Raw genomic sequence first — 15,345 nt, 5'->3', positions numbered from 1 at the left:
CACTGTAGCAGGACATGATGGAGGAACCACCTTCAGAACCACCTTCTGACCTTTGACCTCCTCAGTGATTGGACAGGCTGGTTTGGATGGAGGAGTAAAGCAAACAGCTTCATCACATCCACTTTCATACAGGAGAATGCAGGAACCTGGATGATTGTTGTGGTCTTTTGAGGAAACAATAAATTTAGTGGACTGAGTGTCATGTGACTTCATCAGCTCTTTAAATATGATTACATTTTCTCTCATTTTTTCCCTGATGTTTCCAGAGAGCCACATCAATACTCGAGGAGTCGATCCTGGATTCTTCCCTGTTGTTTGAGCCTTTAAGTAATTTTCTTGTTCAGAAATCAGCTCGTCTCGCCAATCAAGGGAACTAAATGTGTAGCAAATCACATTCTCCACATTAATATCTGACAAAACTGTATCTAAGCTCATTTGCACTTCAGCTCCAGAGTCCAGTAATTGTTGAAGAAACTCCCCAACTGTGTTTGATTCTTTCTCTTTCTCTCTCATCCACTCGTCCATGATGGAGGAACCACCGTCAGAACCACCTTCTGACCTTTGACCTCCTCAGTGATTGGACAGGCTGGTTTGGATGGAGGAGTAAAGCAAACAGCTTCATCACATTCACTTCCGTACACGAGAATAGAGGAACCAGGATGGTTCTTCATTTCCTTTGAAGACACAATGAACTTGGCTGTTTTACAGTCTTTTAAATCAATCAAGTTCTTAAATACCTTCAAGTTTCTCTTCATGCTCTTTTTGATCTCAGAAGTTAGCCAAGACTTTTGCTTTGAATCAGGGATCTTCTGATCACTTTCTTCTATTGTCGAAGGACTCAGATAGTAAGCTTGTTGAGAAAGAAGCACATCTAAGCAGTCCAATGATGTGAACGTGTAACACACCAGGTTTCCAACTTCCAGGCCCATCCAGATGGCATCTATGTTGTCTTGTATCTGTGCACCATAAGCCTTCAGACGTCCAAGGACTGATTTAATGATCTCAGACTCTCTTTCTCTCTCTTTCAGCCATTCTGCAAGATCACTTCCTCTGAATGGAGATTTATCATTTTCTTGTAGAAGTTCATTCAGTGCAGTTACCTTCATCATGTCTCCACGAATGTTTGGCAGCAGAGAGCCGAGTTCCTTAATGAGTCTCAACTTGTATGTCTCACAGTTGTTCTTCATTTGCAGAATTTTATCATGAAATGCAGCAAATGTCTGAGCGGGAGAGTCTTCCAGAAAGTCACTGCATTTCATCTCAGCTGTGTTTAAACTCTCAACCACTAATTCAATCCTCATGATTAGATCCATGCTGATGTCTTTATGAAGTTTTGAAGCTCTTGAGTGAAGTTTGTCCAGAGGATAAAGCCAGACTCTCAGAGGAACCGCCAGATCTTTATTTTCTCCCAGCAGCTTTGGAAGATCAGCGAAAACCTTCATCGCATCTTCAAAAGAGGTCGGGTTAGATTGTAGCTGGAAGTCACCATAGAATTTACATGTGAACTTGTTGAATGCTTTTTTCTGATTGTCATTCATGTTCAGATTGACATTTCCATCTACTGAAATGGCACCCTTTAGTTTCTCAAGGGCCACTTTTAATTCTCCGTCTACTGTGGTTTTGTCCTCATCTACTGAAATTTTTCTGTCAAAAATGAAACAGGCATCTGCTCCATACAGTATTCCTATCACTACATGTGTGGCTATATCATTTTCATCATCAGGAATATTTTGTATGCTGGGCAGTTGGTTAATGATCAATTCCTCAAACCTGCTGCTTGAATGATAGAGTAGAGTCAGTCTCTCCTGTTTGAACGATGTCTTGGTGTCATTGAGATACTTTGCTGCTCCACTAACACTGATAAGTCCACTTAAAAGACTCAGTTTCAATTCACCACCAACATTTAGTAAATTAGATTTGTCCTTAATGGAGTCTGAAGCTGTGATATCAAAACTTGTGTTAATTTGGTTACGAGAGGAAAAATTCTTCTCCAGGTCTTCATTATTCCAAAGTCTAATCCCTGAAAATGGAAGAAAAAAAATGCATCTGCAGTGAATTTATTAGAATCACATTTTATATCTAAAAATTATTTAATGTCTTATTAATTTTGATTTTTTTTTTCAGAAGCAGGTCAGACACATTTGTGATCTGATCACCAAAAGCACACACAGAGGTAATCAAAAATGCATGTGACCACGTTCTGGCATGAAACTCTAGATGTCGCCGGCTGATAAATCCTTAAAGGGATAGTTCACCCCAAAATGTAAAATCAGTCATTAATTACTCACCCTCATGTCGTTACAAATCCCTAAGACATAGGCGTAAATCATGGGCGGACAGGACCCCCCATTATAATATAATATAAGCTCAAAAAAGTGTTTTAAGTTCAGAAATGTTTTGAGTCCCCCCTCCTTAGCCTCACAGTGGTTTGGTCCACTGCCTGCTTTTCCCCTTTATACCGATATACACACAAGTCTGGTGGGAGAGAGAAAAGTTCTTCAGTAGTTGTGTGTATGTAACTTAGGCTGTCAAGGCTATTTTATTCACTTTAAACATCGGATGAAGTGATTCTTTCTCTTTAATACAGATCATTAAAAAATTAGTCTTGACAAAAAATGATGATATCCAGTGTATTTTTCTATGAGCGATTATAAGGTTACCAAGTTTAGCTTGTTTAATACCGTAGCTTGTCACCCACTACAACTAACACGACGATAAGCCTGTGTGTCAACTGATATTGGACTAATATTGACCTAACGATGTGTTGGGTTTTGCTCAATATGATGTTAAGTGACAGATCAGTGGGCTTGCTGTGGTTGAATATCTAAATAAGAGACGTCCTGAGATCGCCCTGGCTCATCGGCTCTCCGTCTCCACCTCGGGCTCCTCCGCCACTTGCTCTGCCGCTGTTGGTCGGGCCCCTGGAGTCGTCAGCCCTTCCTCCACCATGGCTCCTCCCTCTTTCGGCTCCACCGTAGGTCGACATTTTGGTTGTGGCCTGGGTCCCACCTGGCACCGCCTGCTCTAAGCCCCTCCTGTCTCTGTCTGGTCCACCCTGGCTCCACCTGTCTCTTTCCTGGTTCCTCCGTCCTTCGTCACCTCCCTGGAGTCTGTCTGCCGGCCCCCTCCCGGCTGTCTGTCGTCCTCCTGAGCCTCCTCCCAAGTTCCCACCCTTCCCTCCCTATGTTGTGTCTACGGCGTGAGGACGCGCCATCCGGGAGGGGAGTGACATGTCACGGCTATGGATTGTTTGTGTTTTGTTTTTGCTCCCCGTGACCCAGTTTCTCCCATGTGTGATTGAGTTCATTGATTCCAGGTGTGTCTTGTCATTACCCCCCTCGTTTAGGTGTATATTTATAGTGTTGTCTTCCCTTGATCACCTGTCCGGTGTTGAAGGTCTTTCTGTTCCTTAATGTCTATGGTGTGCTTTGTGTGTGTAACCCTGTGTTTGGATTATTAAAGTCTGTTTTTTTGTGAATTCTCCTACGTCTCTGTGTTCCTTCGTTCCTGCACAGTAGCTGAATTGTGACAATGTCTTTCATAGTGCAAAATCATTTTCAATTTTGCCCTTGTTCTCTTTTCTACAATAACCTCAAGAGAATCAGGAATAAAACCAATAATTGAACTGGCCTTTCTGATCAATTTATTAATCAGCCACAGTGATACTACCTCCCCAACAGAGCACTGCATAAAACAGGACACTAGCCAAAATTCCCTGGTAGAATACATGAAGAAGCTTTCTGCTTCTTCCAATTGAGCTTAGTTTCCTCAAAAAGAATAATCTTGACTGTGCCTTCTTAAAAACAACCTCACTGTTCCTTTTCCAGTTTAATTTGCTGTCCAAATGGACACCGAGATATTTATAAGACTGGACTAATTTCTATATTCTGATCATTAATTGTCACCAGTAGTACTGCTTTTTTATTTCTTCTAAAATCAGTGATCAACTCCTTAGTCTTCTCCACATTTAATTTTAGGAAATTTTCCTCACAGCAGGTAAAAAAAGCTCAACTTCTATTCTATAGTCCAAATCATTATTTTTATTAATTAAACCCACAAGGGCAGTGTCATCAGAAAACTTTTGTAAACATCAAGATGTCCGAGTGTGTCTATAGTTAGAAGTATACAGTGCAAATAAAAAAGGTGATTAAACTGTACCCTGCAGAGCTCCTGTTTAGCTACTATCATATCAAACATTTTATCACCATGTCTAACGAACTGGGGTCGATCTAGAAAATAACCCAAAATCCACCTAATAGTTGTACTCTGTAAATTAAAAAGCATCAATTTGTCAGCCAAAACATGTGGTTGAACTGTATTAAAAGCACTAGAAAAATCAAAAAACATAATCCTAACAGAACTAACAATTGTTCCCAAATGACTATAAATATTATGCAACATAAAGAGCAAGGCATCATCTACTCCCACACCCGTTCTGTACGCAAATTGTAAAGAATCTTGAAAAACTGACACTTGTGTATTCAAATGGATACACAGAAGGATAATCCTTTCAAAACATTTCATTATATGTGATGTCAAAGCTATGGGTCTCAAATTGTTAAAGCCACGACCAACACTGCCATGTTTTGGTATTGGAACAAGACATGATGTCTTCCACATTACAGGTATTTTTGATAAAGACAAAGACAGAGAAAAAAATCTAATGAAAAACTGAATCACAATTGATCAGCACAAAGTTTCAGGGTTCGTGGGTGGATACCATCAGGGCCTGCTTATGGGATCAGATTTGCGTCTAAAGTATTGCAGTCACGGATAAAAAAAAAATAACAAGCGTGAAAACAAAATTTAAAAACGCAAGTAAAAATATATTGCACAAGATTTAAAAATGAAAGCAAATTTTTCAGAATAGCAAGCAATGGTCACGGATTGAAAAATAATAAGCGTCAATCAAAAAATGAATAACGCATTTTTAAAAATAATAATAAGCATGATTCAAAACTTTAAACACATTTAAAATCATATTGCACAAAATTGAAATATTAATGCAAAAGTATCTGACTTGCACACACAATCATGTTTTCCTTGGTTGTATTTCTCTGTTTTTTCTGCTCTCAGACATTTTCTGCCCATATTTTTATTTTTTTGTATGCTTATGGTGTTTTCCCGTTCGCTCTTGTTTCCACGTTCTGCGCTTTTCTAAATGTTGCGGTTAGATTTTTATGTAAATCAGGGTGGGTTTAAGCGTCATCATCAGTCCACTAGTTCTTGATTGACAGCTCCTCCTCAGCCAATCAGTCGAAGAGGGGCGCTGACGTCACTCCAATGCGCCTCATTAGCTGCCAATGCTCAGAGTTCACTTGTACAGGTGAAAATGGATAACTGTCAGCTGGGAAACATCGTTCCTTACAGGACAGTGTTACATGTGTCTGCCTGTCACTGCTGTACGCCTGCCTGGCGATCCGTTAACGTTAAATGAGCCATCCTAGTGACCCGTCGTGATTATTCACCTGTATTTATTCGCCTATGGCCACATCACGAAAGGAAGCAGCCACAATATGCTCCAGCCTTGCAAAGTCACCGTTATGTGTCTTGCTCGGCCATACCTGACTGATAATAAGTCTTATGGTTATTACTGTTAGGAGAGGATAATATGAGTAAGAGTAATACATCCCAGTCACAGTTGTTTAGTTTGCTGTATATCGCTCGTAATTGTTAACAGTCTGTAGACAATACATCATTTTTTGTCATCGTTTTTTTTTTTTTTTTGTAAACAGCTTTGCAGATTTTTCTTTCATGTACAGTATGTAATTGATAAGGCAGATGGTTTTGTAAGATTTATCACATTTTGTGTTACTCAGATCATAAAATGACAGTTAAGCAATATCTCATGAGGAAGAGGCATGGAAAACAAATAATGATTGCTAACGGTTGCCTACAGTACAGTACATAAAATTCCACTTACCACATAAACAGAGTAAGGAGAGATGACTGAGGACGATGGCGAATGGTTTGTAGAGCACCACTGAGCACCACTGACAAACATCTAATCTTGTAAAATGCGTGGTAAGTAGCCTACTGCTGCTCCATAGTATTAACAGAGTATGTGCGATCGCGATTCTTGAAAGTGAAACTAAAAAGCGATTGTGCATTCAAAGTGTCAGGCATAATAGCAGCTCCCTGATCGCAATTTATATACAGTATAATTACCCAATGATATAACTGCGGGAGAAAGTAGGCTATTGAAATAATTTTTTTTCCTTTTTTTCGTATTTATTCCCTTTAGGGGTTCCCACACCTTATTTTCTTTCCGAACTTGGGATGCGGGGGCGGGGGGAATCACGATTCAGGTGTTCTAACAAATAATGATACCTATGGAAGCAAAATCTGACAGGGTAGCACAAATCGTCAGAACACCGACTCAACATCATAATGTCTATCAGCCATCGTTAATGGATGATGGCATCGTCTATCGGCCCAACTCTACTTTATATATTTAAAACATTAATATGATAGTGTTATGCAGTTATGTAGCTGCTTGTATATGTTGCATATTGTGTTTATGTATATCAAATCCACCTGGCCTCTGTAACTGTCTCCACTGTTGCAATTTCACTGATCAGTAGTCAAATCTAGCCTACTCAATGCAAAAAAAATTATTTATTCATAATTAATTTACCAATTTACTCATTTAACGTTAACGGATCGCCAGGCAGGCGTACAGCAGTGACAGGCAGACACATGTAACACTGTCCTGTAAGGAAAGATGTTTCCCAGCTGACAGTTATCCATTTTCACCTGTACAAGTGAACTCTGAGCATCAGCAGCTAATGAGGCGCATTGGAGTGACGTCACCGCCCCTCTTCGACTGATTGGCTGAGGAGGAGCTGTCAATCAAGAACTAGTGGACTGATGATGATGCTTAAACCCGCCCTGATTTACATGAAACTCTAACCACAACATTTAGAAAAGCGCAGAACGTGGAAACAAGAGCGAACGGGAAAACAGCATAAGCATACAAAAAATAAAAATATGGGCAGAAAATGTCTGAGAGCAGAAAAAACAGAAATACAACCAAGGAAAACATGATTGTGTGTGCAAGTCAGATACTTTTGCATTGAATCACTGTCAAAAGCATGCCAAACCAACAGGTGGCGATTATAATCTCAACCGTAAAGCCATGTTGGCCAATCAGAAGCCTGAAAAAGTTTCCAGTAGGCGGAGATTTAGAAAATCTTCACCCTGGCAGGAGTTTTCAAAAATGTTTGGTTTCAGTGACCTGGTGCTGCGTTTACATGTGGATGAACGGCCAAACGCATAGAAAAAGCTGCGGTTTTGAAAATACCTGCGTTCATGTAGACAGGGCCTAAGTCAAATAATTATTATTGGTGTTTTTGTTTTTTTTAATCTCTGAATAAAAGCCATAGCTTGTGTTGAAGTCATTGTTATTTGGTGCTGAAGAAATGTAAAATCTGGGTACCCTGTATCTTACATGTTAATAGACTTTTAAACTTATTTAATCTGACATATGATGGTTGATGTGCTCAAATAATTTTTATTAATTAAACAATAAATAAAAACTTTTTTTTTTAAAAACGGTTTTTATAATACTGATTATAGGTGTCCATACAGATCCATTTTCCATGGTGCTTATATTAGGCCTATACTGGGTCACGGGTGTGCTGGATGATTAATGACGTACAGCGGAGTAACGATATTGGAGAAAGAAGTTATGGAAATGTTAAAGCGTTAGAATAACATTATACAAACCAAAAACTAACATTCTATTTTCATTAAGAAAACTTTCCTGGCTAACCAAAAACAAACCTGGAACCAAAGTTTGTTAGCTGGGATGTTAGAAGTGCCAGTAAGCACAAAAAAGTGAGGGCTACTACATCTCAAAATGTAGAAGTGCATACCAGCCCACTTGAAAGCACTGCAGTGTAGCTTTGTACTAATCAAACACACATTTATTCATTATATTTAATGAATAATCCAGCAAACACTTTCACTCAACAAACAAACTGTGAGGGTCTATGGACCCTTCCCCCAAAAGAGCACCCTAAAGGGCTCAGTTACCAGGGCAACCATCGGATAAGACTGTTTTATTGCTCAAAAGTATGTGAGATGTGACGTGCAGTAAGAACGGACCCTTCTGAAACCCACGCATTGCCCATAAAAACAGAACTTTCCTTCTTGTCACTCATAGACAAACCTTTCTACGAATAGTGTTGTATAGTGTCTCTTGCATTGTATTTTGTTTTATGCATGCTTTATGAGTGAAGTACTAGTTAATGTAACCCCACCTATATCGTGTCTCCTACCAAATTAATGCTCATTTGATGACGCACACTTTGGTGTACACCACCTCCTCATAGAATGCCATGTGTGTTTGTAATTTAATCAAAGTATAGACTGCCAGAGCCATTCGAACCATGCTCTCAGACAAAGGGTCATAAAACCCCCCAATATTTCCAACCTCCCGCTTGGAAATTCAGCCTTTCTCATTGGTCAAGCCCATCCTGAAAGGTGTGACTCTTCCCTGACTTTAAAGGGCTCACGCGCAGGTCCGCCTCTCTCTTCTGCTATGTCTTCTGATTGCTGCCCGTGTGGTTGGACTCACGGAGCACCTGAGCCGGTGTGGGCGCACCCGGCCGGCCCCAACATATAGAGCCGCATGCGATCCCCCCCAAGCCTGGGGAGATGGCTCTTGACCACAAAGAGTCAGACTAATACCACAGGAGTTCATCTTCACTCAACCCTGGAATTCGCCATCATGGAAATGCCCTCACTCAGACATCTCTCTGCTCCTGGCAGTCTCTGCATCTTCATCTCTGGATTGCGGTTTGCAGTTCCACTGAGGACTCTCTCAACCCCAACAGAGTCAAGAACAATCTCAGACTTTCAAGAGATTGCAACTTTGACCATCGAATGGAACCATCCAGACCTTCTTCAGAGGCTTCACGAGACTCTTCTTCCGCAGCCAAGTCAAATGCAAGTATCGTTCCTTTCACCACACAGAGGTTTGTTGTAAGCTATCGTATACTGTGCTTTGAATTAGAGACTGATGGTTCTTTCAGATGGTCAACTCGGCCTCATTCCCCCTGTTTCTGTCCGGTTTCATTCATCGTCTCACTTATCCTTCCTATGTACCATGTATGTGTGATTTGTGTGTGTGTGTTGGTTTAGACTAGCTATGTGTTTGTGATTTAGTTAATAAAACTTTGTGCACAATACATATGAGTATTTGTTTCTGATTCCTTGCTTGCAACAAAGTCAATTTAACGATTTTGATCTTGTTACATGCTCTGAGTAGTACTGTACCTTAAAAGGGTATTTCCCTTACCCTGGAAATTAAGATTTCTTTGAATTCATAAATAATCAATACTGAGCATTCACTAGACGACCTGGTCATTTAATTGTATTGTAAATTCTGCTTTATCAAGTTAATTCTATTAACTTAACTAACGAGTTATGATTAATTAGTAATTTTCCCACTTTGAGCTAATTTGCTACAGCAGTTAAGTGTATAGTGTGAAAAAATATTATAAAATATTAATAATTTTTTTTACAGGGTTGCCATTTGGCACGCATTTGGCGTGAGACACAAGCTTTTAGGCTCTGTCTCGTGCTCTCACTCTGCCCATGTAAATCTCATGCCAAATTGGCAACCCTGCTTGTGATATGAAACAAAGTCTCGGCTTTCAAGTTTTGTACGTCTTAATACTAAATTCTAACAATAAATGCCGGTTTGGCACACTTAATGTGACGTAAATCGTAAAATGTAGCGCTTCAGTTAAAGCCAGAGCCATTGAGTTGCGGCAAGCTTTGATCTCACCGGTGTCGTCGCACAGTCATGTGGTTCATGGAGCTCCCCAAACAAACCAGCGTTGACAATACATTTGAATGAGTTTAAGTAGGATAGACGACAGCTTAATTATACAGGTATTTGCAGCAATTTTTGGTAAACATTACAGCATATTATGCATTGATTATTACATCAGTGACATTTACAGTACCATTTTATTCTGGAGATTGATGGAGAGGCAACATTAATATGGTTTTCTTAACCCTCAGGTATTGCTTACTTATAATGTGACCATACAGCTTAACTATTTTTCATTTAAATAAGTGTTGTATGTTTTAGTTCAATAATATTTATTTAATATTTTGAGGAGATCTTTTGGTACTAAATACTATTTGTGCAATAATTATGGTCCATTAATGTCTTATAAATATTAGAAAAAAATATTTTATTACAATTAGTGTAGTATTTAAAGTTAAAATAGAGAAAAGGGTTTTAAATTCCAATGCAAAGAGGCAAATTAGAGTCATTTTGTCGTCAGAAAAATAAATCATTTTCATTTGTAATGCCATGGTTTACCCACTAGGTACCTGTATGGCTCTTTACTAAATATATCTAGAATATTGCAGGTCATACTTTTCATTTGAATAAATATTTAGACATGATTAAACACTAGATTTTTAAATGAGAAATTTAAAAAGTTAATAACTTAGGCATACATCCTTTTTTAGTAATACTCGCATAATTACACACAATGAATGCAAGCAAATGCTAAATTTAAACCAAGTTTAAAATGGTGCATTCACTGCATTCAACAAAATATTTTTATCCCCTTATTTTTTACAGTATATACACATGAATTGACATTGAATCGAGATCTCGCGAAAAATCTCACTCCAACCTGAACTTAAAAGTTGGCAACCCCATTTTTAAATGTCTGAAATAAATGTTTTTAAAATATCTTAAAATCCCTATACTGAAAAAATGGTAAAAATGATATTAGAGTCCAAAAGAGCTCCTCGACCTCTTCACCGTTTGTATCACTCCACTTGCCGAAGTTGCTGTATTTCTCACAGCGAGTGTCATGGCGGACGCCCAAATCCACTATAATTTAAAAATAATACTGCTTTGTGTCACAGAATGCAGTTTTAAGAGTTTTTTTAGGCGAGAATGTGCTTGCTTGGACTTCAAATATGCGGTTTGTTAATAAAGATAACGTCTATTTGAGACGTGAGCTCCAGTGGCCGTTCAGCGCTCATTACACCTGCCGAGAGCGCCTCACCGCGGTCAGATCTTCTGGAATTTACCGCTGGCTCTGATGTCTCTATAGCGGTTAAACAGGAGATTATTTGTTTATTTGTTCCAGAGCAAATAGTTTTAGCAAAATCTTATGTTTATGTAAATTCAATGCTGAATATCGCGCTGCCTTTGTACGGTTGACTGAATTGCCTAGCAACTTTTATGCTTGCTGTTGTTGTTTATTAAATATGATTATTCAATAAATAATGTTTTATATAAATAATAATAGTGTTTAGTACTGATACATGAGGTCTGTTCTTCATACGTTGCTAACTCAGTTAGCCGGATTTGACTGTTGCCGATTTCACTTGATCTTGGATCATTTGGTTCTTCGAAGCTCATCCTGGATTTGCTGTCATAGCAACAGGTCCGTAAGCTTAAACCTGCTCGGGAGCATCTTATTTAATGTAAACAGGATTAGATCGCATCTTTTTAAGCAGAATTGATACTTAAAATCTGTCCCGCTACTTTATTACAAGAGTACACTACTGGTCCAGGGACAATAATTTAAAATAATAATAATTCAAAAATTGTAGTCTATGATACTACTATGTTGTGTAGTCTATAATACTATAGACACAGCCAGTTGTACTCATTGAAAGATTTTAGTGATGATATTAGTGATGAAATAATTACTTCATAATTGTGTTGGAGTCTTACACACATGCTATACAGATAATCTGAGCTGTGCATTAATTTGAGTGATAACAGATATTATGGGAGTGGCTTGATGGAGTGCAGGAGATGCAGATAACTTGATCTCCAAGAAACTTTAATTAATGCTGTCACTTAAGAAATCTGCTTCAAAGATAAAATTAAATGGATTGCTAATTACAACATTGAAATAAAAATGTAAAGCCTGTACAAATACTAGAAATCATGAATATAAATAATTGGGAATCATGTTATAAATAATTGGGAATCATGTAAAAAAAAAAAAAAAAATTAAAACAGTGCACATTTCATTTATCTATTATAACATTTATGTAGCTTTGTTCACTTGGCTGTTTCCTTATAAAGGTCCAGAAATTTGTCAACTCTTTCGTCAGGTGTCTTTTTTAATGATATGATGTCATCACGTTGCTGTCTTGCCACCAGCCAATCACTGCATTGCTGATCATGGTTTCGAGTATCGATACATCTGCCCTTTTCGGGGAACACGAGAACGCGCAGTAATCTTAGACAACTTAATTCAGATATTTTAATCTAATACGCAAATTTGTTTGAAGAACCAAATTAACAAGAGATCAGTTATCAGGATTAGAAGATCTGGCATCTTTCGAATCATCGCAGATCTATTAAGCTAGGTACAAAGAACAGGCCCATGGTGCGTGTGTTCGTGATGGTGATTCTAGTTACATTGTTCCGCCATTAGATGGCGACAAGATACTGTTTTTATAAGTCAGCGCTGCAGTAAAGACTTTTACATTTAAAAATAAACGCTTTTGTAAACGGACGTTATTTTTACTTTAACAATGCAGCTAACAAATGCACTGAGCAGCGCTGTCATCAGAAATCACTCTTAACGGATGAAAGGATATTAACGGTAAGACAAAGATAACGCTTTCCACAGTGGACATTCAAACTTATGTTTTATTGTGTGTAGGAGACTGTGATGCTGTATCAGATGCAGGTAATCACACTCGCTCAGTCCATCTCTCTCATAATTCTTCACTCTACATAATACAAGCTTTTACTACAGTAATACAATAAGTTTTAAATGAAGCAACTCAAAGTTCCTTCGTTACTACTAGTTCTAAAGTGACAATTTCGAATTAGTAACAGACTGGGCTCAGCTGTTAAACTGTCAAACTTTAGATTTGAAACTGTGGCGGAAGGAAGTAGTTCTTCACAAAAGAGGGCTTTTAAAGATACTTCGTTGTTCTTTCTAATTTACACACTCGTGCCACCATATATATAGATGGTTTCAACGGCAACAACATAAACAAATGTTACTGCGCATGCGCGCTTTTGTGGCCCTAACTTAACTTCCGGTAGACATCCAAATAGAATCAATAACAACAGCTAAGTCCCTCTAGAGTAGATTATTTTTTGATAACAAGCAAAATATGTTTGCTGCGTAAATCAGACGGACTGAGATGCAGTGATAACTACTTGGACGGACTTATTAAAAATGCAAATTCATTCTCTGCCAGCAGAAGGCGCTTTAAAGCGGGAGAACTAGAGGTTTCCCCGGTAATGGCTGTTGGGCTGTACAGTACACAAAGCAGCGCTGAGCTTGCAAACGCTGCTTTATCAGGCATTACATGCAAGATGAAATGGAAATGACATCGAACAATTTCTAAAGACAGTCTTCCTTCAGAAATACAGTGAAATAAAAACACCTGCGCCTCGTTTTGCTTTTTTTTTAAACGTGTATTACGTGCTCATGCTTATTCAAAGAAACCTTTTGAAAAATCGGTCAGTTTTGATATCATGACGGGTCGCCACAAATAAATAAATGGGAAACACATCCCACAGCACAACAACCTGAGCCCAACTTCATTACTCATCACTTTAACTTTAACTGCTTTTAGCCGGCGCCACTAATCAGACCAATAAACAAACACAAACCGGAAGTTAACTTCGGTCAAAGCGCGTGCACCTGATGCAACCATATACTGTATATATATATTAGTGCTGTCAAGCGATTTATCGCGATTAATTAATCGCATCCAAAATAAAAGTTTTTGTTTACATAATATATGTGTGTGTACTGTGAATATATATATATATATATATATATATACATACACACACACATACAGTATATATTTTGAAAATACATGAAATTACATGTATGTATTTATATTAAATATAAATATATTTAATATATAAACATAGCATATTTTTATGAAATATATACGTGTGTGTGTATATATATATATATATATATATATATATATATATATATATATATATATTTTATTTTTTCAACACTGTATTTTGGTACCTGGTATTAAAGCATCTTTTCTGCAGTCATACAGCATGCCCAACTCAAAGGATCTCCCAAGAGCTGCTGTTTTTATCAGATTCAATCCCACCGAATCCATCTTAAAGATAATCAAATGGAAAAAAAGGGTCAGTGAGATTACAGTTAAGCGGCTGAATGCAGCACTGACATCATTTAATACACAAAAAATAACATTTAATACAATTAAATAACAATTAAAAAGTCTGTAAAGTTTGGAAGCTGGGTTGCTTGTTTCCAAATAATAATAATAATAAAATTGTGAGTTTATACCTCACAATTTTGTAATTTTTTCACAATTCTGACTTTTCCCCCCTAAGAACTGTCAAATACAACTCAAAATTTTGATTGAAAAACTCGCTATTGTGAAGAAAAAAGTCAGAATTGTGAGATAGAAAGTCACAGTTGCCTTTTTTAATGACGCAATGTCGTGAACTAACATGAATGGACAATAAACAGGTCTATTTTTATTAACTAACAGATAATGTTAACCAGTATTAAAAAAAATTAGACGATGTTACCGATATGTGTGCATTTATGGAAATGTATAGAGAAAAAAATGAATGTTATTATTGTTATCATTATTATTATTATTATTAATCTGAATAATGTATTTGTGCTTTAAACTCCAAGTTTAAAAACAAAATTAAGTATTTAAAGTAAGTATTTGCTATTCTGAAGCTTTTATTAAGCTTGTACCCTGTTTATTCAACATCATCATGTTTAATTATTAGCATTTTTTTTTTTTTTTATAGAGTCTTGGCATCTTTACAGGTTTAATCTGACCTCAGACCTGCAGACCAGGTAAAACATTAAAATATTATTTAAAATGATCAGTAAAACAATTTCCAGTGTGATACATTTGTATATATTTTATTCTTTATTTTTATTCTTATGTATATTCTTGTATTTCTTAAGTATTTTATAAAGAATATTCTTATAAATTCTTATAATGCATTTAAATGTTTTTCTCTCACCTCTTCTTCAAAGCTCTTCCTTCAGTTTATTTTAGATCAGTGAATAAAAGAAAGATGTTGTTTAAATGTTTCTCTGTTCAAACCTTGAAATGAGTTTGTTGTGACTTTCTTTCTCTGCGACTGGCTTTTATTTGCTGGTCAAATCTCACACAATTTTTTTTTTTTTTTTTTTTTTTTTTTATACCAAAAGTGGTATTGGAAAGTACCCACATACTCATAGCTGATGTTATGACACCTTTATGTGACACTTCAATGGTTTCATTTCTCAGCATTGTTTACTGGAAATCATGTCCTTTTTGGTTCACCCTCTTAACCTCTTGTTTACAATACAGTAT

At 37.3% G+C, this 15,345-nt stretch overlaps 1 protein-coding gene across 1 annotated transcript; it reads right to left on the bottom strand.

Moving 5' to 3' along the window:
• Nucleotides 1-502: 502 nt before the first annotated feature.
• Nucleotides 503-15,122, bottom strand: LOC131538592 (neoverrucotoxin subunit alpha-like). The gene is made up of 3 exons (XM_058772509.1): nucleotides 15,011-15,122; nucleotides 14,016-14,115; nucleotides 503-2,020 (listed from the first exon to the last, which is right to left on the bottom strand). The coding sequence occupies exons 2-3, from the start codon at nucleotides 14,113-14,115 to the stop codon at nucleotides 510-512; spliced, it is 1,611 nt and encodes a 536-aa protein (XP_058628492.1). The 5' UTR covers nucleotides 15,011-15,122; the 3' UTR covers nucleotides 503-509.
• Nucleotides 15,123-15,345: the final 223 nt, after the last annotated feature.

Source organism: Onychostoma macrolepis, chromosome 04 (assembly GCF_012432095.1).
Source record: "Onychostoma macrolepis isolate SWU-2019 chromosome 04, ASM1243209v1, whole genome shotgun sequence".
In the NCBI taxonomy this organism is placed as follows: Eukaryota; Metazoa; Chordata; class Actinopteri; order Cypriniformes; family Cyprinidae; genus Onychostoma; species Onychostoma macrolepis.
This window is presented reverse-complemented; position numbering and strand designations above follow the sequence as displayed.

What these genes read in the sequence shown, in the direction of transcription:
- LOC131538592 (XM_058772509.1), bottom strand. Translation starts at nt 14,115, where the DNA reads ATGGATTCGGTGGGATTGAATCTGATAAAAACAGCAGCTCTTGGGAGA. An exon ending in AAAAGATGCTTTAATACCAG is followed by an intron (nt 2,021 to 14,015) that starts GTACCAAAATAC and finishes TTCCATTTTCAG; the next exon opens with GGATTAGACTTTGGAATAAT.